Source organism: Schistocerca piceifrons, chromosome 6 (assembly GCF_021461385.2).
Source record: "Schistocerca piceifrons isolate TAMUIC-IGC-003096 chromosome 6, iqSchPice1.1, whole genome shotgun sequence".
Classification (NCBI taxonomy): Eukaryota; Metazoa; Arthropoda; class Insecta; order Orthoptera; family Acrididae; genus Schistocerca; species Schistocerca piceifrons.
The window spans coordinates 389956513-389984105 of NC_060143.1; the positions used below are offsets into that span (position 1 = coordinate 389956513).

The window sequence follows — 27593 nt, forward strand, 5'->3', positions numbered from 1 at the left end:
CATGTCTGCTTATAGTAGAGGGATGTGGCATGACATCTGCCACGTTAACTTCTCCATAATGGGCACCTAGATGAAACAGCATTAAAAGGTCTCATATCTTTAGCACACATTGCAACACACTTTGCTGTAATACTATTTTTTATTATTGCCGGTATTCCTGAAGGAGCTGTATCTTTGTGAGGTTTGTTGCAACTGTATTTCTTTAAATGAGTGGTTCCCGAATGGAAACACAATAATGTAGAGCAGTTTATGCACGATACGTACCCAGTAGACGCACTGTTTTCGTCTACAACCAACAAAAATATGCTCCATACTTGGCTTTTTAGACCTTCCCGTCTCTTCAATGTGTAAACATTGGTTTCAATCGTACGTCTTACTGCACTGGCTTCCCCGCACTGCATGATTACAGATAGAGAGAGAGAGAGAGAGAGAGAGAGAGAGAGAGAGAGAGAGAGAGAGAGAGAGACACCACAAATGAGAAGACCGTACTGGCTGCAGTCTCACACGGATAATGACACATGTAATGTGTTTGAAGTTACGTGCTATGTATTCGGTCACGGCTTGTATGTTCGGTCACTAGAACTAGTGCAGGCAGCCTATCCAGTTAGGGTGTGCTCGCCCCATCTCGTATTTTGTGCTCGCTTACTCGGTCATGCAGGACTCTAGTGTGGGGACAGTTTATGTTACCATATGTTATACTGTCCCCACACCCTCCACTGAACAGTTTCCACCCCCTCTGTCCTATCATCTCCTCATTCTCGTCTCCCTCCCTGTTTATTTGCAGCCCTCTGCCAATGAATCGGCCTGCCTTTCCTCACTCCTCTCCTTTTTGTTCCTTTTTTCCCCACCTCCCTGCCTCACAACCTCCAGACACTGCGCCTGTTCGCAGTCTAGTCCCTGCACACTCCACTAGACAGCTTTTGTCTCTCTACCTACCTGTACATTACTATCCCTTCCTCTTCAACACCACCTCCAGATTGCTGCTTGCTTCCCACATAGTGTTCCATTCGGGCCAGAGATGCTGGATTTGGTGGTCGTGTGTGCTTGCTCTTTTGTGTGTGTGTGTGTGTGTGTGTGTTTTACTGAATACAGCTGTGGCCAAAAGCTATACTCCGTTCACCTTAAGAATAAACCTGATGTAAACATTGCACTATGTATTCTTCCACGTTTGCTGGAGCCTCATTGGATTTCCATTTCATGTGGGACTTCAGCCAAGCTGTCTCGACTGTCAAGTGCGATAATAAGAGTATGTTTTGAGCTGTGCGTTGCGTGCACATAGACTTAGTGATAAAACGGGACAACAGCTTTACCGGCAAATTTAACTTGGACAGCACTGGCCATCCAGCTAGCCTGCAGTGACATGGCCAGCTGCAGTTCACTCTTAAAGAGAGACGAGCTGAGGAGCAATACAGCTTCAAATGTCATTTAATTTTTAAGCAGAATGAAATAATACACTGCAAATCTCCCACAATACACTCGTTGGAGAAAACTGCAACACGTTATCGTTTTTAGCTAACATACTATTATAATCAAAAACAAGAATAATGAAAATTCCTGACTTAACCACAGGGTAATTTTTCTGTATAAGCTGAGTGTAACATAAGAGAGTATTGAAGGATTTCACTGTATAGTTAAAAATTGAAGCCACTCAAGGTATTGCTTACAGTAAATCTTCTTGTAATCTCTTAGCTCCTTCCTTATCCGAATCCAAGAAATATATTTCAGTTCTGGAAGTGCCACCTGCACGTTGATAATGAGCCTGTCAACAACAGAATCCACAAAGCCAACCAGGCGCAGCATTTTCTCTTCTTCTTTTATGACGACCCGTTCTATATCCTGCCAGCATTTGGCAGTGACATGTGAAAAAGCTGTGTGCGTTAGTTCCAGTATGTCTGGCAGCTTAACAGTCTTAACAGTCTTCTCGGCCCAAACTCCGCAGCTTGGCTCCAGATCAGTTCTGTTGGGTACATATTGTAATGGTACAGTAGCAAATATAAAAATGCAGCATTTGTATGATTTGCTCGATGCTGTGAAAATGATTGTTTTTCATGTTTTACTATACTTATCTACCTCTGTGGTATAAAACGATGGACACAGTCCAAATAAAGAGGATTTGGTTTTTCATTTTTGCCTTAAAAATTAAATTGTTATATTTTCTTAATTTAAACAACTTTTATGAACAGTCTTTCATAAAACACTGATAATTAAAAATTTGTATTTGAAATGGAAACAGGAATTTCGCGTCCAAATGTAATTGGAAACAAGAAGACGTGCATTATTCTAAAAAATAATGATGAGTTTTATAATTACGAGATATAGGTATTTCAAATTGAATGGGAAAAAAAAAAAAAAAATAAAAAAAAAAAAAAAAAAAAAAAAAAAAAAAGGTCACCGAGGAGATTTGAACCAATGCACGAATATCTGCACTTGGTTCACATTCCAATATGCTACCGACTGCATCACACATTTATCGAATTTTTGTATATCAACTGCATTATAATGCTGGGAAAACTTCAAAGCCAATTATCTCCATAAATTTATGGAAAATATTAAGAACAGCCTATTCCTGGGCACTTTTTAACCGAATTCTACACGTGTGTTACACTACGAACAGAAAGCAGCCTCAGCCATTTTTATACTGTGCATTAGCAGTGCGATAATCAGAGCACAATGCTACAGAGGCTGTGGCTGTACACGATTTTTGAAATAACAACATAGCTAAAGCGTGATTAAGAAAAACATTGATGGCTGTTAATACATTCGAATATCTTAAAAGTTTCATTTAACGTAACTTAGTAATAAGGTATTTAATACATGAATAGGACCCACTTCCAAGATTGTAACACCACCAGTGTACATGTGCTACAGCTTCTGAGCAATCATCACGTTTGTGTTTGTTTACATCAGGTTTATTCTTATGATGAACGGATTACATATGCGAGTGTTTTTTAACTGTGCCCGTCTGCAACTTGACATGTCTTCTTTATGGTAAGTAGCAATCTATCTTTTCCTACATTGTTGATATTCTTATCTGGAGTTTCCACTGTCTGAAGGAAATGAAACAAAGAAAACATAATTGCAGTGAAAGAAGATCCCCGACAGATGGGAGCACTGTTGCCAACTATCAACCGCAAATTACAAACGGCTTCAGGAGAACAAGTCTTCTGTAGAGCTGTGGCAACAATGGAACGTTGCTGTAGAGACATACAGATATATGTGATTAAATCACGTAGACACGCAAAAGCACCCACACCGAGCACGCTGACACTGTCAGGGATCTTGTTTCGCGAGCTCTATTATAGGTAAATTTATACAAAAGATATTTAGACAAAAAAATAACAATTCATACTAAAATACAGCTATAATTAATAACAACTTTCATTTTAAAATTTCCAAATACATGCATGTTACAAATAGCTCCAGTCTTTCAAGAGTAACACCTCATATTTACATGCATGTAATCACAGTATTGGTGACCCATAACACAATATTTTGTTACATTTAATACTATCATTAATGAGAGTTTTAAATCCTGTGGAACTTTTCTTGCGAAACAGATAAAATTATGTCATGTAATTGCCACAAATGGTAATAAGAACACAATTAAAACCTTTTATTATCTGTAACATTTGCAATACTTTTAGACTGATGTCTTAACTTTGGTACAACAGCCACATCATTTAGACAAAAATAGACATAAAAATCAGTCTTAGTGTTACCATGCTTCAAATATGAGTAAGTTATTTAATTATGAAGTCATGACAATTTCATAGTAAAATATATATATATTTAAATTCTACATATACATAGTATATTTAAAAAGTAAATGGCAATTAATCCATTCTCTCTTTACCTGGATTGCATCTGAGGTAAAACAAAGTTCATAACAGTCACTCACGCCAATATTTGGCACAACACTACACAGCAGTGAATGGCATTAATCAGACATCATAGATAAAAACGTATGCTCTGTCTATTAAACTCCAGTCAGTTTTACATTCAAGCATGTAAAAATGGCACTAAATGTATTAATATATTTCTTTTAATACAAACAAAAAAGAAAGACCTAATCACATTTCATTAAAAGAACTGTGCACACCACACTCACTTCTGCATTGCTATCCAAATCAGAGTAGCAACTGGGTCATTTCTGTCAGATTTTTGAAATAATCACACCGGTATATTCCACTGTTTATCAAACCGAACACTCCTACAATAACACCTTTTGCATTACTGGCAGCATGCTGCTAATCAATTTCTTCCTTAATGCCCAAAAGACGTTCACTTGATAGAGATGAAGAGAGGGGCTGCTGGGCATAGTTTTTAATTTGTTGCAAAGAGATAAGTTGATTAGGAAATGTGTTGGATGTGGTTTTTGGAGCATCAGACACAACACCAGCTGACAATGGAAATTGACTTACTGTCGACGGAAACGCACCATGCTGAGGCAAAGGAACAGCTACATAAGATAGATACTGTGGAGCAGACGTCATCACCTGTGAGGCAGGATTCACATGCTGGTTGTGCTGGGTAAGGTGATTAACGTGCATGAGCCCGCTTACAGTCTGGAATGGGGGAAGATTTGAAGATGCGAAAGTTTCACTCCGAGAGATGGAATAAACAGAAGTAGGATTAGGAACAGATACCGAGCACTGTTGAGATTCAGATGTCTGCACTGGTAGCCTAACTGTACTTATAGCATCTCTGGGGCTATGATCTTTCGTGACCAGATTTTCACCCACATCATCAGCACTCTCTCCATTGTTTCCACTGCGATCAGTGTCTTCATCCTGTGGCTGGTGTGTCACGCCTTGCTCAAGAAGGTCACGAAGTTGGGATGCTGCAGATCGCTGTTCTGTAAATGGGGAATTATTCATCTGTCGCAAGGCCATATTTTCCCGTGCAGCAGCCTCGGACAAAACGTTACTGAAATCTGGAGATACCTTGGCCCAATATGTCTGAAGGTCAATAGCCGAATAGCCATCTGCTTCACTGCCTTGTGGATTTGCTGGAACATTTGGTTCAGCACCTGATAAAGGTGGTATCTTGTCTGTCCTATCTGCATGTTTCTGCATATGCTTCGCCAAATGCACTTCCTGTGTGTACGACTTCCCACAATATTGGCAAATATGGGTCTTCAAGTGTTTAGACTCCTTGTGTCTGGGAATATGTTCTATGAGGGAGGGCTCATCTGCAAAACATTTATGGCATGAGTTGCATTTGAAAGGCTTATCCGTCTGGTGGCAACGAGAGTGACTATGAAGATTACTCAGCTGAGAGAAAGCCTTGCTGCAGCCTGGCTCAGGACATTTATACGGTTTGTCACCTGTGTGGGTACGGATGTGCTGCTGCAAATGGGAGAGTTGAGTGAAGCTTCTCTGACATATTTCACACAGGTATGGCTTGATACCCAAATGAATTCTAGTATGCTGTGTGAGGTATGAGCTGTTTGCAAATGCTTTGGAACATTGTGTGCACTTATATCTTTTCGTGTCACGTGCTTGGACAGTATCTGCACTTTGAGGCCTCTGTAACATTAAAACAACAAATATCATTAACTCACAAGCTTAAAATCTATGCAATTAATACACTAATCATAACAATAGATAATGTAACCAAAAGCAAATATGGGCAATTTACCAAGCACACAAACCAAAATTATAAACATATCCCTCCCACACTGCTCTATATACATATTTTACCACACACACACACACACACACACACACACACACACACACACACACACACGGGGGGAGAGAGAGAGAGAGAGAGAGAGAGAGAGAGAGAGAGAGAGAGAGAGAGAGAGAGCAGCGGTATGAGAAAGATACATATTCATCCTTCAGTCAGGTGGACACATTAATCCTTTGACTGCTGGGGACGTGTAAACTCTTAATGCCTCGCTGTTCCCCTGGCGCACCTGAGGCATATATGCGCGACCTTGGATCTTCCCTACATCGCTAAGGACGTGTTTACGCATCCCACATCATCGGCCTTCCCACCGCTAGGGACGAGTTTAGGCACACTAGTAACAGTTCCCTGAGCACTACAGACATGTATACACGCAGAGCTGTCTTTCCGCCCTGCTCTTCCAGTAGCTGTTCAATGGTCTGACTGTATAGTTCGAGAGTGCTTGTATGTTTGTGGCTATGTTCCCTCTTTGCAGAATTTGACTTAGATTACTGTATTTTCATGAGTTTTCTTGTTTTCTACATTAGAAATGTCACGTTGCCGTGGTTACACAGATAAAGAAATCCTGTATATGCTCACTAAGAGTGACAGTGAATGTGAATTATCAGACATTGCTAACAATGATGAGTTCAACAGAATCTCAAAGCTGTAGTCCTAAGCCCTTTACATCAGAGGGGAGAGCAAGAATTACAGTCAGCAGTTCCTCTGAATCTGAGGAATCAGAAAGTGACAGTGAAACGGTTCGGGAAAGAGCGCACTTAAGTGACACATTTGACTGGAAAGTAACTGATTTCCAGCCGTTAAACCATTACTTCGATGACTCCAGTTCAGGACACAAATGTCAATTAGATACTGACCCAAGCATTCTTTCATTTTTTGTGATATTTATGTCTCAAGAACTGTTGCAATTTATTGCAGACAAAACAAATCGTTTTTGGGTTTACACCAGACAAAATACTACAGAATCTGTGAATTCTCGGTTGTCAAAGTGGAAAGACATTGGATTTGATGAAATGTATTGTTTTATTGCTGTTTGCCTTCTAATGGCGCAAGTTAAGAAGTAAAAATTAAGTGATTATTGGTCCAGAGAGACACTTTTGAACACACCAGTTTTCAGCAAAATTATGTCCCGAGACTGTTTTTGTCTACTTCTGAGAATGTTATACTTCAGTGATGACTCTGCGAGTACTGGAGGTGACAGTCTATTTAAAATTAGGATGATTGTTGACAAAGTTCATAAGATGTTTTGCAATTCATTTCGCCCACATCACAAGCTTTGTATACATGACAGTCTGTTGCTGTTCAAAGGACGATTATCTTTTAAGCAATTTATTCCAACCAAGTGAAGTAGATCTGGAATAAATACGTTTGTATTGGTTGGTTGGTTGGTTGTTTGGGGAAGGAGACCAGACAGCGTGGTCATCGGTCTCATCAGATTAGGGAAGGAAGTCGGCCGTGCCCTTTCAGAGGAACCATCCCGGCATTTGCCTGGAGTGGTTTAGGGAAATCACGGAAAACCCAAATCAGGATGGCCGGACGCGGGATTGAACCGTCGTCCTCCCGAATGTACGTTTGTATTGTGTGACTGTCAGAGTGGGTATATTTTAGATTTTACTATACATACAGGCGCAGCAACAGCAATTGGGTTCCACAATTTGGGGAGAAGTGGCGACCTAGTGGCAACTCTTATGGGACCATACCTGGAACAGGGTCATATTCTATATGTCAATAATTGGTACTCCAGCCCGGACCTGTTCCTCTGGCTTCACAACCATGGAACAGCCGCATGTGGCACTGTTCATAAGAATAGGCGCAACATGGCAAAACTGCAGAAGAAATTAGAATGAGGAGAAACGGAGTTTAGGTCCACTGACAAAGTCCCTGCTATCAAGTGGTGCGATAAGAGAGAGGTGTACATGTTGACCACAAGTCATACAACACAAATGGTTGAAACAGAGGAGACTGACAGAAATACTGGCAAAAAAAATAAAGAAAGCGCAATGTATTGTAGATTACAATTCAAGTATGGGTGCAGTTGACCGTTGTGACATGTTACTGAGCTCAGCAGGATCAGTGCATAAGACTATGAAATGGTATAAGAAATATTTTTTTCACATTCTGAATTTGTGCGTTCTAAATGCTCATGCTCTCAATCAGTCGGTAACAGGGCGAAAAATGGCATTCACAGAATTTCACTTTACTCTTGTAAGGGAGATTGTGGAAAAATATGCTACAGAAAGCACAAAAGCTGGTAGGGGAAGGCATTACGACGACGAGAATCCTCTGCGATTCACAGGGAGACATTTTCCAGCTGTTATCGTGAGTGAACATTCGCAGAAAAGTACGCTAATATGCAGATGCGTGGTTTGCACAAAACAGAAAGTGCACTGGTAAACTAGATACCAATGCAAAACTTGCAATTTTCCATTATGTGTTGTACCCTGCTTTGAGACTTATCATATAAAGAAGCATTACTAACTATTGGGAGGTAAATTTCAGAAAATTTAGTGATGCTTCTGAAGGAATTACTAACAAAAAAATCTATTTTTAACTTCGCCAGTGCCAGTCAAAAGCCTGGATCGAAAAGAAGGATGAGAAATAGATGCAACAGGTGTAAAATTATTCAAACGAAGCCTGATTTCTTCATATGTAGCAGTTTGTTGGCAAATGAATGGACTTGGTTATTGAGATGGTGCAATATCTGTACTGTGGCGAATGTGATTACGCTGAGTGCATTACACCAGTATAACAAAACCCATATATTAATCTGTGTACGATACATTTAAATTATTAACATGTAAGATGGACAGTTATATTCTTTTATCCTTAGTAGTACAAATGTAGAGTGCATTGGTCTACTTGTACAAAACATGTTTTCCATAACTGATTGAAACGCCTTTGATCAACGAGAAACAACATGCCGAAGTTAATACTCTTTTCTCAGTGCGATTTTTCTTGCTACTTTGCCTCTGTTGTTAGCCAATATTGAAAATTAAACTCATTGTTCTGGGGAGGGTGGGAGGCTTAAAATTTGTTGCTCAAATGAGACCTGCTTTGAAGCATTAATAGAAAGTGGAAATTGAAAAAGAAGTATCGAATATACCCTGTTTTCATCTTTTCATAAAAATCGACTAATTTGTAGATTATTGGAAAAAAGTAGGGGAATAAAATTTTTTATTCCTTATTGTTGTGCAGTCAATCTATTGCACTCTAAATTTCATTTTTATCATGTGTTCACACTACTAGATATGCTAAACCGAAGTTTACATTGATTTCGGGCCTGATTTTCACACCCCACTTTCATTTCAGTTGTACAGCTTGGTATGTTTTACAAAGCGTAGTTTTTTAGACTTTGTAAAAACTACAGAGGAATAACCCTTATGAGTCATACAGCCAAGATTTTCGAAAGAATTTTTCTAAACCGAATAAGTGAAAAGATAGAAAAGGAGCTGAGTGGAGAACAGTATAGGTTTAGGAAAGGAAGAAGCATGATCGACCTGATATTTTCTATCTGTCAACTGATGGAGAAAAGTTGGTAGTGTAACAAAAGGGTGACAATGATTTTAAAGACATAAAAAAGGCATATGACTCCATTACCAGGGAAAGACTCTGGGGAGAAATGAAGAAAAAGAAATGAAGAAGATAGATACAGAAGATGGATACATTAATGTAATGAAGACAATGTACAGAGGACACAATTGTAGAATTAGAATACTATTGGGGAACTCTGAATACTTCGAAAAAAGACAATGACTTAAGCAAGGAAGTATTCTATCTCCTGCACTTCCTAATGTTGTGGTGGAGGGAATGAATAGGGCAGTTACAGATACAGTAAAACAAAAAGATGATTTTTGCAGATGATATGGTAATATCGCGTGATAAAGAGGTAGACATACAGTTACAACTTGATGCGTGGAAGGAAATAATGAAAAGGTATGGATTAAAAATAAATAAAGATAAGAGTGAAGTAATGGTTTTTGGAAGCGAGAAAGGGATCAATGGAAATATTACCTTGAATGGAGAACCCCTCAAAGTGGTAGAAAGTTTCACTTATTTAGGGAGTGAAATATCTAGGGATGGAAAAATAACTAACGGCATTATTTGGAGGCTACAGAACGGAGGCAATTTCTACCGTACAATAAAACAGCTGATTTGGAATTCAGAAAAAGCAAAACTCCTTATGTATAAGAATTATTACTTCCCTATTGTCACCTATGGTGGAGAAACATGGACAATGACAGAAAGGAACTGGAGTAGACGGCAAGCAGGGGAAATGAAATTTCTCAGAGCAGTTAAGGGAAAAACAAGAATGGACAAGAATGTAGAGATTAGAAAGGACCTTAAACAAGAAAGTATGAGAAAAGAAATTGAGAAAAAGAGATTAAGATGGTATGGGCATGTTAAGAGGATGCATGGGCAGGGACTCCCCAAACTTATGGAAAAACTAAAGATGGAGGGGAAAAGACCTAGAGGGTGTCCAAGAACATGGTGGAAAACGGGAGTGAGAATATCTGTGAAAGGAGAGCTGTGACATGGCAGCAAGTGGAGGAAGAAAAGTGGTGGGAGGACCGAGCAAAATGGAGAGGACTTGCCAGCACCCAGACCCAGCAGTAGCTGGAGCGGGATCTGGATATAGATAGTTTTTTAGCAAAATCAGAACAAAAGTACCGCATTTTAGACATTTTTACTAAATCTTCAATTTTGCACTTAATTCATTCAGTACTGAAAAGTGCTATGGAACTGAAACTTTCTATTTAAGAACCTTGTGTTGTTAAGTTACTACATGCCAAGTTTCATGTTTGTCATAGTATTGGTTCAGGAGATGCAAGAAGCCAAACTTTGAAATTTTTTCTGGCACCTATTTTTTTGGCCCATTTACCTAAAATTTTCTGGCTCAATATGGCTCGTAAAATTCTTGTCATTATTATTCTTAAGAGAATGCATAAAGTTGTACAAGATGGACAAATTTTATTTCTTTACAAAACCTATTGCCCAACATATTACAGCTCAAAGTTGCCAAAAATTCATGCTGGCTCTGCGCAAGTCATATTCAGCCGAGAAATATTCAGCACAGGGCGGGTTGGACAGTATGGACCGATCCAGTCCCAGTGACAGCTCCAAGGGACAGGCACACAGCGCAGGTAGATGGATTACACCACAGGCCACAGCGCCTCAGTGCGCCTAGCAGGTGGCATGCCTCCAGCAGTCAAAGGGTTAACATACAAGATGACCTAACAAATACCAACAAAGTTAGAAACCATGATAATAACCCATGATACAGAAAATATGGTGGCATAATTTATGTCAAAAATTCTAGCCAAGCAAAATAAATTTGAAAGTAAGGGACAAATATTAAATTAACATTAGGTTCAGTCCTAACTGTGCTGTGCTATACAATACAAAACTGTTATATTAACAATTTCACCCTGCATAACTGGGTTTGAAATAACCCACACACAAAACAAGATCAGTACTTTTACTTTATGGAAGTGATTACTGGAGTTTAATATGAAGTTAGACTTCAATATTACATTACTGATATTCAATTTACAAGCACTGCCAAAGAAAACAATGAAAATGCTATAAAATTATATAGAACGCAGGACATCTCCATATTACCCAAATTACATTGGCAATTACTAACAGTATAAAGTTGTGTGGTGTGTTTGCAACACTTTCAGATCTACCTGCAGTTTTTTGAACTGCCATGTATTTTTATGCCTGAAGGGCAGATAGGCACAACAAAAAGACTGTCACAAACAAAGCTTTTGGCCAATCAGTCAAGAGTCTTTTTTTTTTGTTGTGCATTTCTGCGACTCAGCATCTCTACTATATGGTGAGTAGCAACTTTCCTTTTCACAATATTGTTACATTCCATCCTGGATTTTCCATTGTTTTATTTATGCCAGAAGGCTCAAAAAAATGGTTCAAATGGCTCTGAGGACTATGGGACTTAACTTCTGAGGTCATCAGTCCCCTAGAACTTAGAACTAGTTAAACCTAATTAACCTGAGGACATCACACACATCCATGCCCAAGGCAGGATTCGAACCTGTGACCATAGTGGTCGCGCAGTTCCAGAATGTAGCGCCCACAACCACTCGGCCACTCCGGCCAGCCCCAGAAGGCTCTTTTTAAGTCACAAGCAAAAGGAATATCATGTTTAATGCCTTATCAAGAACAAAACCATTGCTTACAGAACACAAGCCCAGATCGGGCAAAGATTAAGAAGCAAATTGTTTGAACCTTTTTTCAAAGGAAACATTATTTATAGCGACTGTAATTTTCAATTTGGCATTTTATATTTTATATATTTCAAAGTTTTAAATATGTAACGACATTTTAAAATTGTGTGGCATAAGTACAGCTATCTTGAATTAAATAAATGAATAGTGCAGCTTCTTGTTCAGTCTCATGATCAGTGAACCCCATTCCACGACTTTGCCTGGATTTAAAGCACCGTGTTCCAAGTTTACACACCTCTTTACATTTCAGAGCCAAATCTAAACTGCAAAATATGCAAGTCATTTTTCTAAAAAGCAAAATACATGCATTGTGTGTAAAAATTAACCCACACCACAAACAAAGCAAAAACAATTCGGAACACTATTAACCAGTAATGGGCGCCCTGAATAAATTGCTATGGCAAAAATGACAACACACAGAAATTGTTGGCCATCAAACATTATTTCCTCACTTCGGCAGCGACAATTTGACTAATAATAATCAATCAAATGTAACTGAAATTAATTTTCTTTATCAATACTGTATACACCACTACCGATGGCCTGCAGTTTTAAAAAATACAACACATGTGAATATTACAAAATGTGGTAATTCTCTTGGCAAGACTGACTTTCCCAGTAAAATGTTAAACTCTTGTACTGACTCCATAAGATCACCACTTAGCTATAATTAATCAGCTAAAGACAAAAGGCAAGATTCCTGACACTTAAAAATACCATAAAAAAACACATTTAACGCATTGACCTAAAATTGTGGTGGCTAAAGATTACTACAGGTTGTTCACTGCTGCGGTAAATAATCTCCTATATGTCAATGTATGTATTTGCTCCAGAAATGATATTTTTCCCCCTCAACAATATTATTTACTTGCACTTTAATGAAAAGGTTTTTAGATTGGCATCTTAAAAACTATTTTTTTTACTTCCAATAATGGAAAGAAAATCATCTTATTTACTGCATTTATGTAAATCACTTATATGAATGATTACAAAAGATTGAAGATTTGATATTTGTTTTTTAATTGAATGTTTTCTGTTAGATCACTCAACAGAACAATCTAGACAGAAAACATTCATTGAAGTGCAATTTGTTGCCACTCTAGTATACACTCTCAGGCCACACAAATGGTATCATTTGATCAGATGAGCCGTGTAAAAGAAAGAGAAAGAGGGATTAAAATACTAGGAATAATTATATTTTTGTTTGTTGCTCATGACTGTCTTTCTCCATTCATAACATGTTTTCTCCAATTTAGTTTTCTGTTTACTTTGTCACACATGTCACTGTGTTGTGCTCCTGGTGGAGTATGTTCAAATACCACACACCAAATTATATGATACATCATCTGTGTGAAGTGGCTGTTTATTGTGGCAAAGGAAGAATCTCCTGTAAGTGCCTGGTAATCAATGTTCGGATTTCTCACAATTAGCATTTAGATTCTCTTACTCTTTTCATCTTTGGCAAGTGAACTAAAATACTGTTCAGAAACTCAACTTTTATGTCTTTGTCAGTTGCTTGTCTCTCAATAAACAGTTCATATGCATTACAAAACAAGCAAATGTCCCCTGTGGGAATTGAAAAAGTATCATTTTGACACTTGTTCACTGACTCAGTCTCTGTAATACTGCATCATTATCCACAAAATAGGCACATTTGTTGTGACATTTAGATCAGCACTCATGGACTGTCTTATCTTACTGCAGATGTGCATCGAAAATAATGTGCTATGTAAGACTTCGTTTTAATTGTAAATCTGTGATTTGCAGTAGAGTTTCAAGAATGCCTGTAATATGTAAATGCAGCAATCAGTTTAAAAATAAAACTGCAAAGGACTTATGTGACAATCCATGTAATTGTGTTGTACAATGTCATTTGTATTAGCAACTTGATATTCACTTGTGAAAAAGTTTGCTATTTGCTATCTTGTAATTCCTTTACTTTTGATGCTCTAGTTACTCACTCACTTGATACACCAAATGCGCAAAGAAATTAGCCCACACTGTGTAAGATTAAGTCTTGATGTGAAACAATACAATAAAAGTCTTAGTTCACATCAGACTTGCTGTTTTCTGTATGCAAGATGTACTGAGCCACAGAAATGAGCTTTTTGTTAAGAATATATGAAAGTTGTGACAGAATTGAAATAATTTAGGAGTAAAGGAGTCCATTCATCAAATTGCAGAAGCGTTGACTGATCGACAGGCACATACTAAAGAGAGAAAAGACTCTGATGAGCTAGAGTACAAATATATACACAGAAACACCCATGCAAGTGCCCATCCATTGTGCTGGCTGGACACACACCACTGGGATTGCAGTTCACCAGGTAGCCTAGGGTGGGGTGGGGTTGGGTGGGGTGGGGTGGGGAGGGGTGGGGTGGGGTGGGATTTGTGTCTGATGGGTTGAATAGAGGGTTGAGGCAGTGGCTTGTATGGAGAACATGGGCAGGAGGGGTAGCAGGTACACAGGTGAGGCATGTGGTACATTGGTACCAGTGCCGGTAAGGTACAGAACACGATGATGTGTGGATTGGGAGGAGTTGACAGGACAGAAGAAGGGGAAAATGTTGGGTAGAGGCTGGGGGGACAGTGGGATGGCAGAGATCAAGGGCAAGTGTGTTGCAAGGATACCTCCCACCTGCTCAGTTTAGAAAAGATAATGCCAGAGTGAAGGGTACCAATGATTTAGGTTGTGGTGCAGCCATTGAATTGGAGAATGTGGTGCTCAGGTGCATGTTGTGCCACCGGGTGATCAGCTTTGTTCTTCGGCAGACTGGCAGTAGCCATTCATCCTGGTGAACAGTGTGGTGTCACCGCCAGACACCACACTTGCTAGGTGGTAGCCTTTAAATCGGCCGCGGTCCATTAGTATACGTCGGACCCGCGTGTTGCCACTGTCAGTAATTGCAGACCGAGCGCCACCACACGGCAGGTCTAGAGAGACGTCCTGGCACTCGCCCCAGTTGTACAGCCGACTTTGCCAGAGATGGATTACTGACCAATACGCTCTCATTTGCCGAGACGATAGTTAGCATAGCCTTCAGCTAAGTCATTGGCTACGACCTAGCAAGGCGCCATTACCAGTGTATAGTAAAATGGAGATTATATCTGTACAAGAGCAATGTACACCGATTATGGATTAAAGTTAAGTATTACAAGATTTTCGTACTTTATTGCAATTCTCAAGACATTGTCCTGTTCCAGACCTCACACCGGTCTGCATGTATTTAGACGCGTGCATTTCGGCCTCCTGTAGCGACACGGTGTTGGCTCTTGAGCCAACACTACAAACAGCATGTCAATTTTCATACTGACACAGAAACTTATGCAGTTGTTGCACCACAATTGGCATATGACTTGGCTGAATTCACAGGTGGCCCTTCCTCTGATGAGGTAAGATGTGGCAGGACTGGAGAAGGAAATGCTGTGTGTGTGTGTACTGGGCAGGTCTTGCACCGGGTCTTCCACACATTACGGTGACTGAATCAGTGAACTTAATGCACATATACTGCCTACTGAGACACAAGCAACTGACAAAGACATAAGAGTTGAGAATCTAAAGGCTAATTGTGAGAAATCCAAACACTGATTACCAGGTACTACAGGAGATTCTTCCTTTGCCATAATAAACACCTACATGGCACAAATGAGGTATCAAATAATTTGGTGTGTGGTATTAGAGCATACTCCACCAGAAGCACAACACAGTGACATGCCTTACAAAGTAAACAGAAAACTAAATCAGAGAAAACATGTTATGAACAGAGAAAGACAGTCACGTGCAACAAAAAAATATAATTATTCCTACTATTTTAATTCCTTTTTCTCTTGCTTGTAAACAGTTCATCTGTTCAAGACGTCATTTGTGTGACCTGACAGTATAAACAAGAGTGGCACCAAATTGCACTTCAATGAATATTTTCTGTCTAGATTGTTCTATTGAGTGATCTAACAGAAAACTTTCAATTAAAAAACAAACTTTTGTTATCATTCATAGAACTGATTTACATAAATGCAGTAAATAAGATGATTTCCTTCCATAATATAAGTAATAGTTTTTAAGATGCCAATCTAAAAAAAACCTTGTGGTTAAAGTGCAAGTAAATAATATCGTTGAGGGGAAAAAATATCATATCTGGACCAAATACGTACACTGACACATAGGAGATCATGTACCACAGCAGTGGATAACCAACAGTAATCGTCAGACACCGCGATTTTAGGGGATTGTATTTTCTCATCACTAGCTCCCCTTACATCAATAAAAATTATAATTTTCCATGCTAATCTAAACCTCAGATGAGGTCTCTGTCTTGCTGCAACCACGATTTCGAATTTCAGATGAAATCACTCACAAATTCAAATACAGAACAGACCATACTGCCTGCCTATCTCCAACCTGAGATGACAAACTGCCAGCACCTGCTGTATTCCACATACTGGGCAGTGCATGGACAACACTTTAAGCTACAGTCTGTGACGGGAACAAAAACTTGCTAATGAAGCTGCTGTTGGTTGCTTGCTGTATTATACCTGGCATCCAAAATATTTAGTAGCAAAGTGGAGAATATTGTGTCTTTTACTTAAAATTATAATGTGTTGTCCATATGACTAACAGGAGAAAAGTAGACTTAATATAGACATATAATAAGTGTAACAAGGATGTAATACAACAGGTGAAACTCTGCGCCTAAAATGGAGTCATCCACAAATACATAAAACTATTAGCCTTTTCACGGGTAATTTGTACCGATTTTTCATTTTCTACATTCATTTAATAATAATTTTATGTATTAATGCATGTAGAAGGATTAGAATAACGTAATGCAAAATGGGCAACAAAGAATTAAGTAGACATTTTAATAAGCGATTGCTGTTCCATTTCATGCAATATATTGAAACAAAAATATTTGTAATGAGAAAATACAATAGTATGTGATAGAATAAGCATGTACAGAACTGTGTAATGTATTAGGTTTAAGTATTTGTGTATTGTGAAAAGTGTTTCAAAAACAAATGTTGGTCAGGTATATAGGTGTTAATTTGACAGGAGCAGTGTGTCACATGACAAAGCACAGAACAGAGACACAAGACAAAGACCATGGTCTTTTGGTGTTTGGGAGCCAAACGGATAAGGTGGGGTACAACAGCATGGGGTCACACGCATTTTGATTCCGAGGCAGGGTCAGGCATACAGGATTGTTCAGCAGCTAGTCTTTGGGTTATAAGTTTGTGAGCTGTGAACATAGTGGGATTACAGCAAATGTGATGTAGTGAACTGTTTATTGCCTGCCACTGCTGTGCTAAAACTATTTACACACTTGACTGGACCACAATGTGTAGGACCACCATCCATAGCTAAGCAAGTTTCTATGAATAAAGCAACTATATAAATCTAACGTGTGCTAAACATACATTAATATCCTTAATTCTCGATTTCATTGGTTAATTAACTCATATATATCTGTATTACACTAACTGACCTCTTAGCCACTTTAATAATTTATGTAAGGGCATAAAGCAACCGTGTGCAACAAAACCCCTGTGCAGACGAGCCTTTTTAACAGGTTGTGTGATCGCCCTGCTAGCAGCAGTAGTTACCACTAACCATCGGTGACGTCGCAAGTACACATAGAAAACAAACACTGCCCAAACAGGCCTAAAGCTACCAACCGGTGGCCATGTAATTCTCAACCCTTAGGCGTCACCAGATGCGGATACAGGGGGGCATGCAGTCAGCACACCGCTCTCCCAACCATTGTCAGTTTTTGTGACTGGGCCGGCCGGGGTGGCTGAGCAGTTCTAGATGCTACAGTCTGGTACTGTACAACTGCTATGGTCGCAGGTTCGAATCCTGCCTCAGGCATGGATGTCTGTGATGTCCTTAGGTTAGTTAGGTTTAAGTAGTTCTACGTTATAGGGGACTTATGACCTCAGATGTTAAGTCCAATAGTGCTCAGAGCCATTTGAACCATTTTTTTGTGACTGGTTCCGCTACTTATCAATAAAGCAGCTCCTCAATTGGTTTCCCAAGGGCTAAGTGCAACTTGCTTGCAAACAGCAACTGGCAGACCAAGACAGTGACACAATCAAATGCTAACCAAGCCCATCAGCACTTATCTTTGGTGATGTGACGGGAACCAGTGTTACCACTGAAGAAGTCCACACAATTTCTTGAAAAATATAGTTAATTTCATTTTGAGAATTTTCAGGGTGCTTTATTACTGAGGAAGAGAGATTTCTAATTGCCAATAGGGCTACATATAATTTTCTTCTTCCTCTTTTTTTCTACAATCATCACACATTGCTGCCAAAGCTAACTTTACTTGTTTTCAGTTCAATCAACCAACATGTTTTTTTGTGAGAACATTCTGCTGTTGTGGCATCACATCTGATTACAATACCTAAGGAATAGGCCTGAACTAATGACACTGAGGTTACGTTATCATTAGTTCATCTGAATGGAACTCATTTTCATGCTGCTGCTTTCAATAACTTTTAAAATACATAGAAATAGCTAATTAAAGTTTTAGGACATGTATACTACAATTCAGTAGTTGCAATCTATTGACAACAACATACAGCGTACTCTCAATTATTCGCGTGCAGATTATTCGTGCATCTAAAAAAATGATGTGCAACATTTTCTCTAGCAAACAGCAATAAACAACCCCTGTGTGACAACAAATGCAATTTCAGTCGTTTAAGTATTGTTTCCATTGTTATCAGCCAGCCTGTTCTATGTAAATTGAAAACAAACAGTTTTCTGGTGCTAATCACCATGTAAGTGTCAACAAAGCACATTAAAGGATATTTGTAACAAAAATGATGGAGAAATAAAAGAATATCAATATCAGAAAAGGAAAGTTGCTACTCACCATATGGCAGAGATGCTGAGTTACGATAAGCACACCAAAATGATTCACACAATTATAGCTTTCAGCCATTAAGGCCTTTGTCAACAGTGGACTGCAGATGTATGTGTGTCTACCGCTGACAAAGGCCTTAATGGAAGAAAGCTAGAATTGTGTGAATCTTTTTGCTGTAACTATCACGACTCAGCATCTCCACTATATGGTGAGTGGCAACTTTCCGTCTCTAATATTGTTATATTCCATCCCGGATTTCCCACTGTTGGAGGAACGAAATAAATATTTGTCGACATTAAAACAATAATTAGAAATAACTGAAGGATTTGAGAAGGGAGAAGTTGCTGCAAAACTAAGTACAAATTATGGTATTGGTATGCATACTGTTAGGGACATTTAAAAAGAATAAGCAGAAAAGACAGAATTTTGTCAGGAAATATGACTCTATTTCTGGACCACCTATATGTAAAAGCATGAAGAGATTTACATTTGGTGGATTAGATGCTGCTCTTTTGCAATATTTCAGCCAAAAACGAACAGAATGTGTCATTCTTTCAGGCGCAATGTGCGCTCAAAAAACTAAATTTTTTCTTGAAGTTATCGAGTTAGAGGGACAGTTTAATGCCTCATCTGGACGGCTAACCAGATTCAAACAATATCACAGATTCACGAACTTATCATGAAAGGAGAGCAGCTTACTTCAAATGTTGCTGTTGATTCCGTCCAGGAAGAGTTCCAGAAATTCGGGGGAGAGGAAAACTTCACACCAGACCAAATTAATAATCTACATCTACATCCATACTCCGCAAGCCACCTGATGGTGTGTGGTGGAGGGTACTTTGAGTACCTCTATACATTCTCCCTTCTATTTCAGTCTTGTATTGTTCGTGGAAAGAAGGATTGTCGCTATGCCTCTGTGTGGGCTCTAATCTCTCTCTGATTTTATCCTCATGGTCTCTTCGCGAGATATAAGTAGGAGGGAAAAATATACTGCTTGACTCCTGAGTGAAGGTATGTTCTCGAAACTTCAACAAAAGCCCATACCGAGCTACTGAGCGTCTCTCTTGCAAAGTCTTCCACTGGGGATTATCTATCATCTCCGTAATGCTTTCACGATTACTAAATTATCCTGTAACGAAGTGCACTGCTCTCCGTTGGATCTTCTCTATCTCTTCTATCAACCCTATCTGGTACGGATTCCATACTGGTGAGCAATATTCAAGGAGTGGGCGAACAAGTGTACTGTAACCTACTTCTCTTGCTTTCGGATTGCATTTCCTTAGGATTCTTCCAATGAATCTCAGTCTGGCATCTGCTTTACCGACGATCAACTTTATATGATGATTAAATAATGCAGATGAAAAGTGGGCTATATTGAAAATGTCTCCCAGCCAGAACCCTTGCTTTTAAGAGTGAAGTTTGTGCTCCTGGATATAAGTCATATGAAGAATGTGTTCCAATTTTGTGCACTGCTAATGCTTCTGGGAACCACAAAGTGAAACTACTAGTGATTGGGAGAAAAAAGATCATTCGAGGACATCACAGCTAAGGACTCCCTATGGATTCACACACTTCTGTACCACAACTTCGACGATTTCTAGAAGAAAAAGAATTGCCACACAAGGCTGTTCTATTGCTTGAGAATACTGTTTCACGTTCTTATGAGAGGATTCTCATACCTGAAAATGGTTTCACCATAACTACGTTTTTACCTCCTAACATGACTGCCATTAGACAGTCAATGGACCAAGGCATAATTGCATTGGGAAAATGACACTACCAGGCTGGTCTACTGATAATGCTAGTTGATGAGGATGATTTAGTGGTGTTTTGTTCTGGAAGAAGTTGAAATTCTAGATGCCATACATGGGATTTCTAATGCCTGGCAGGAAATCACGCCACATACATTAGTTTGATCATGGAGGAAAATTCGTCCATATATGGAGGAAAAAGATTTTTGAGGTTTCAGTAATGGAGACATAACAACCACATAAATAATGAATTTACCAATAGTTTCAAATGGTTTTGAAGATGCCAATGAAGAAACCTTGACTGAGTGGCTAAAGACCTATGCTTGTAAACCTGGTTTCCAGTACAAATGTGATGCCGAAATTGAGACCACTGCTTCACATGAAAACAAAGAGGGGGTTAGTGAATGTGAAAGTTGTGATGAAGACAGTGACCTCATCAGTCATTGTACCGCATTTCAATATGATGATACTGTTCTAGACTATCTGGGCCAGAAGGGGTTTCAGTAAAGAGAAATTATTACTGCAAAAACATTTGAAATGCAGCATTAAAAAAAAGTCAACTCCTCTCAGAAGCAGACAAACATCACAGGCTATTTTAAGAAATAAACAGCCCTACGGTACCTATGCAAAGAACTTCAGTAACATTCGAACAACGAATACATCTTTCAAAATATATCGAGCATTCATGTTTTTCGATTCTTCGTGCATCTTCTCCCCTACATTACTCCAAACAATGGTGAGTATATTGTACAATTTTGCTGTATTAAGCAAATCTGCTGAAATATAAAATCAGCATGTTTTCCCAGCTTAAAAATTATTTCATAAAAGAACAATTCATTATCAAAAGAAAAAGTTTACGGTTTGACGCCTAGTCAATGACAATGTCACTAGCTTAGTTTAATCAAGAAATTGGAAGAAACTCATGAAATATAAAATCAGCACGTTTTCCCAGCTTAAAAATTATTTCATAAAATAACAATTCATTATCAAAAGAAAGAAAGTTTACGGTTTAATGCCTAGTCAATGACAATGTCACTAACTTAGTTTAATCAATAAATTGGAAGAAACTCAACCATCTTCATTTAAAAGCAGTAATCACTGCCTCACAATGTCCTCAGAGAAGTGCTGAAACATCCAAGGATACCAGCAGGGTCAAAGTTTGCCAAGAACATCTACCTGTAGTTCACCTGACTGTGAACTGTCATTTTTAACCATGCTATATGTAGCAGGACAGAGTCGGGGAAAGATGTGGTTTCATCGAGGCCCTTTATGCCCCCCCAAGGCCTGAGTGGTGGTGTGTCTGGAAGTTTCCTTCAATCATTCTTGTGAAAACCAAGTGATTTCAATTCTGTGCATTACGGTTCTAACCTCCATCACGGAGGCATCAAAAGAAGGGGCGAAATTTGGGTAAGAGGGGCTGTGACAATCTTCCCATTTGTGACACGGCCATGGTAGCATTAGCCAGAATTGTGGTGAAGTTCATGCCAATGTAACATCATTAACCCACCTTACATGTCACTGGAACTTCTGAGCTGTGGCCTTGCTATCTGTAGTGTTGGCTAGCCAAGCGCTGTGATTTTGCACCATGACAGGAGGCTGTACGCACCTTTGAGACAAATTTCAAACTTAAGCGTCACAATGGGTGGGAATTTTGAGGTTTCGAAAAAGTGATCCTTAAGTTCTGTTGTGCTACTGCAATGTAGCTGTGCCACCTCATCTAATGTCCACTAATAATCTGGATGCATTGGTAATGTCACCGTCCCCCAAACTCATTATCAAAACTTACTCCACCCTACATTTGTAAGACCCCCAAGTTAAACAACAATCATTACACTGTTGTTGTCGATGGAACATTCCGACTCTTAAAATGCACTGAAGAGTTCTACAAGCCTACTGGTCATATGAAGTGCAGGTAAGTAGAAAATGTGTCACAACTTAACCCTCAAGCAGGCATGCCTATGTACAAAGTGCACCAACCACAAATAACAATGTCTAACACTGTGATAAACTGTGTTGCCATACGTCCAAGAGAGCAGCAATAATATAAAATAAACAGTGAGCTAAGTCAGAAAATCTTTACAGTTCAAGCAAGAAAATGACCCAGATTCTGAGCTAGCAGCACAATCCCACAAGGCACTTGTATATGAGATAATTGGCAATTAAATAATCAGCTGGCTGGGATCTGATGCAACTGCTCTGTTTAATACTTTGAGTGGGTCATTACTGTAGGGTAATTCTTGTACTCGGCAACAAAATAATATAATGAAAGTTTATTTATTATTGTTTAATTAAACAGTGGTTTAGCTGATATAATGTAAGTTTATTTTATCATTGTTTAATTGAACTAAGATTAATCTGTTTTATTACTAACACATTTTTACCTTGGTAACATAACACAGCTATTCCTGAAATGTGTAAATATTAAGGTGTGCGCCCACTCGTGTTGTAAAAAAAAATGGCATGCCAACTCACAGGTTAAGAACAAGTGAAATAAATCTTTGCTGGTGACACGCTACAAAGTCAATAAGTAAAACTGTTGAGTGTTTGGTATCAAATGGATATAATTTTCAACAAAATAATTTTCACTTTAAAGGTTGCATACCAGACAGCAATACACAATTTCTTATATAGTTACCAATAATGTAAGAAATCTTTTTTTCTGCAGGGAGGTATGAGAAGCCCAAAGAATTGTTGTTGGGTTCAAGTATGGCTCAGGAGTGAAGGTAGTCACAGTAATCTGTCTCTACAACACATACAGTGGCAACATGCTAATTTCTGGTACCCAATGGGAGATAAAGTAGGTAGTCAAAGAGAACCTACACTGTCCTGCAAAGATCTTTAAATATTTATATTAACAAATTTGTTTACTGTTTATTTGAAATGATAGTTGTGTTGGCAGGCTAAATTAGGTTGAAAGATGACATCAGCAAGTGAAATGATATGACGAAAAGCCCACCTACGTCTATCAAACAGCGTAAATAGTTACACAGACCTTGACCACAGGGTCATGTTTTGCTACACATCACGGGCCACAAATTTATTGCTACAGTTATGGTGTTGATTTAATTAACTTTCACAATTTTCTTTTTAATATACTGAAAATTTTGTCTTTGTTGCCAGAATCTGATACAACTGTTTCCAATCAAGCTGCAAAACACTTCTCTGGCTGCTGTTCTCTCTTTTTCGATACTTACAATTGAATGCTCACATAGGCACCCTTCCTCCCCCCCCCCCTTGTAGTACTATTAAACATCGACCACAGCAAGTGCTGTCAACATTGCTCTGCTAATCATTTAAGTAACAACACTGCAATTGATCTAGATTACTATTTCACTGTTGTATAATAAATCAGAAATTGTGACTGCATGCAAATTACTGCTTGACTTTTAATATGGGAAACAGTTATGAGCATAAATGAAATAGTACTCACTGCGGATGTTTCCTTAAATATTTATGGCTTCAACTACTCTACCGTACTGTACAACAGTTCTTTAAGAGAAATGAAGGACAATATTGCTAATTTTTTCCATTGTAAAACAGCTTACCTTATACAATTTTCCTAACCTGCAAATATATATCAATTTCCACTAATTCTGAGAATCAAAAGGGTGAATTACACTACAAACAGAGGAAGCTATACATTTTGCATTGAATGTGTATGTACATTAAATCAAAGACATATCTTCAGTGTTAATTTCATTCCTTCTTGCGATTCTATAAAGGTACACTAATATTTAGCAGATTGTTATCTAAAAAAAGAAGGGGAGGAGATGACAGAAACTATAAACAATATAAACTAAAGCAAATTAATCCAGTATAACAGTATGACCCTAATCCAATATTAAAAGTATTGCAGGCTGTATGATTTCAAGTGTTTCTCATTATGCCATATGCTGTATGATTGCCTGATTCCCTTAGACTGAAATCTGCCTGCTCATCCAATTTCAAACATTAACCATTACAACCAAATTCATAAGTATAATTCTTGACAATCGTCATGAAATTTCATAATAAAGCTCACACTCAGTGTGCTCAATTCAAAACATGTAATCATATTCAAAGTAATTTCACAATTTCTTACTTCTCACATTTCTCAATACTCTTTATTTTTGCATAGTTTTATCAAAAAGTACACACTGTTTTATAGAAGTTTCCTTTATAGTCTCACATTTTGAAAAGCAAATGCACACAAACGAATGTCACACATGCCTAATCAAAATAAGAAATACTCAGAAACTAAATCAAGAAACAAATTTGAAATTTCTTCTCTAAAATGTGGAATCTCCTTGACATTCCAGCAAATTCAGGTATAAAGTGGGGTGAAAAGGGAGAGAGTTGGAGGGTTTTGTGGTGAAAAATGTTCAGTTTTAAAATGTGCACACTAAGTTATGCACCATTATTAAATGTACATCTCAAATGATTTATTGTTTGCTTCTACAGTTAAGAACTACTCAGGGTCAAATACAGGCATTGTGTAGTCAAACCAATGGCAATGTGCATTAGTATAAACACTGTGAATAAAAACAACAAATGCTGAATTAAAATGTTGTAGGGGACAAAACTCTGTTTTTGATTTCACAGCCATAAAAATTATTGTTGTCACAAACAATTTGTGTATTTGGGGAAAGGAGGGGACTGCAACTGACATTCATAGTTGACTGTATGTCACTGTCAATATGTACCACTCACATCAAGATCCATATTCAGCAGAGATACAACATTGACTCAAATGGGGAAAGTGAAGGACCAAGAAATCCACCCAGCATCAAGTTTAAATGATTTATACAAATCACTAGCAATTAAATAAAAAAATCTTGCTAATAATCTGAGATATGTACAATATTTTCTGAATTCACTGTTGTCTCTTGTTTAGGTGTGTCAATTATTAATTATATTTTCTTCTGAAATGTGATACACATAGAGTGCAACATGAGGGAACATTTCTGGACACAAACTATGGGTCAGCTGTCAGCAGAAACAGCAGTAATATAGACCAAGGCAGTCTGTAGTTCCCTTACCTACCACAGACACTTGCTCTGTCCATTTCAGGACAATGAATAATAACAAGGGACTATGAAGTGAGATGGTGTGGCTATGATGGGATGAAGATTGTTTATTCGCCTAAAGCAAGTTAACTTACACAACATTGTTATGATGATGTTGCAGATGGAACTATCTTCCTCTGAATGTACACTAATCATAAATAGCACAACCCAAGAGAAGATTGTTTTGAATATATAATTATACAAGTGGATGTATGGAAATAATGGGGATGGGAGCAGGGTTCAGAATATGTACTGTTCCCACTAATTACTCTTCCTCGCTTTTTCACTTTCTAACTTCTATCTTCAAGAATGGATTCAAATGCCATTTCCCTTTTATACGTTTAAAGACTTTTCAGTTGTTGGTAACGAGTATTCCAAACTGATGCTCTACACTTATCTGCCTGACAAAATATATGGAGGGCATGCTTGCATACTGAAAGAGGTGTAAAATGTCTTAGTTGTCTCTACTGTTAACATCACTCCTCAGGCAGAATAGGGCTATGTGAACCAATATTAGTTGAAGAATTCAAACAGCTATATCATGCAGTTCATGTTGACAGGTACACCTCTCAGTAACTGACTAGTGTCAGGCCTAATTATTTTATTGTCTTAACTGCTATACACAAAATTAATTGTACAACATACCTGCATAGTCAACTGCAACTTTCATGACATCATCTATTGAAATTGTTCCACAATTTCTTCTGTTCTATGGAAAATATAATCATCATTTGGATGGCCTTTTCCAAGGTCAATGAGTTGTGCAGCCAATCCGTTTGCATTTCACTATGTAATCACATAATCCGCAAAGGAATTTTTCAAAAGCCATCCTCGTTTCTTTAAGGAAGAAAAGAGAATAATTTGTCAGTGTTTAGTAGCTACCTTTAAAAACATATGACAATACAGTCAACACCACAATAACTATACAATGCTCAACTAGTTGCAAAAAGTACATAAAGTAAAGTATGTGAATAAAGAATTGTTCAATGTGTACCAAACACTCAAACGTGAGAATATAAAACATACGCTTGTAAAAATCATTGAGACACGAATACTGCGCTGACACAACGGACGTGACAGAATCGCAGTTCTTCCGTTTTTCTATAATCATATAGGAATATTTGCGCAGAACATCAGCATTATATTATCATTCAGTTTTTATCCCGACTGCAAACAAAAGTCTTCTTTAGTAGTTAACTCTGACTGCTTGTAAAAATGTCTGAATGATCCAACATTCTGTTTCCGTAAGATTCGAGAGTAAATGTATAAGATACTACTTATGTACCCTATAGCATAATCTTGAGGACTTGTCGAACTGCGAAATATGAGAAACATTCTATTTCACAGTTTCACTACTGGAAGTGCTTTATTAAATGACATAAGATACAACTGACTCAATGGAACATAATGCTGTGCAGCGCTGAACAATTTGCAGTTATCGCTAAAGAAAATTCACACCTGACGAATTCGGTGACATCCACGGAGGCTCTCTTTGTCTTCAACATCGAAGCACCTGTTTCCGAAATTCTGCAGACAGGTAATTCATTATCGTCTCATCCTCACACATAACGAATATCACAGCTTCCGTAGCCTGCTTCAAACCAAACAGAGTAAATAAACACATAAACTGCTTGCAAAACACATTTTTTGTTCATTGCAAATCATTTGAATCAAAATAGACGCTAACCGGCAAAGAGCTGAAAAATTGTGAATTGGACAGGGATCCCAACATCTCTGAACACAATGAAATAAGAAATCGCTGGAACACTTGTTACAGTTGGCTACATGCATTAGGTAGAGATCAGCATTTGATCTCTGACTTCAATAAAAATTCTCGTTACACACGAAAAAAATTAACTTTTTGCTTTTTATCATACACCTGAAGCGCTAACGTGGAGGCCAAATTTTTGCAGCTCGCAAATAACGAAAGTTCGTATAGCGTAAACTGTGTTATGTGATTTAAACATGTAATCTATGTTGCAATACGTGATA

General features: G+C 38.2%; 1 protein-coding gene across 1 annotated transcript; it reads right to left on the reverse strand.

Moving 5' to 3' along the window:
- Positions 1-3342: 3342 nt before the first annotated feature.
- Positions 3343-27332, reverse strand: LOC124803006 (zinc finger protein rotund-like). The gene is made up of 4 exons (XM_047264113.1): positions 27289-27332; positions 27060-27192; positions 26247-26438; positions 3343-5528 (listed from the first exon to the last, which is right to left on the reverse strand). The coding sequence occupies exons 3-4, from the start codon at positions 26250-26252 to the stop codon at positions 4248-4250; spliced, it is 1287 nt and encodes a 428-aa protein (XP_047120069.1). The 5' UTR covers positions 26253-26438; positions 27060-27192; positions 27289-27332; the 3' UTR covers positions 3343-4247.
- Positions 27333-27593: the final 261 nt, after the last annotated feature.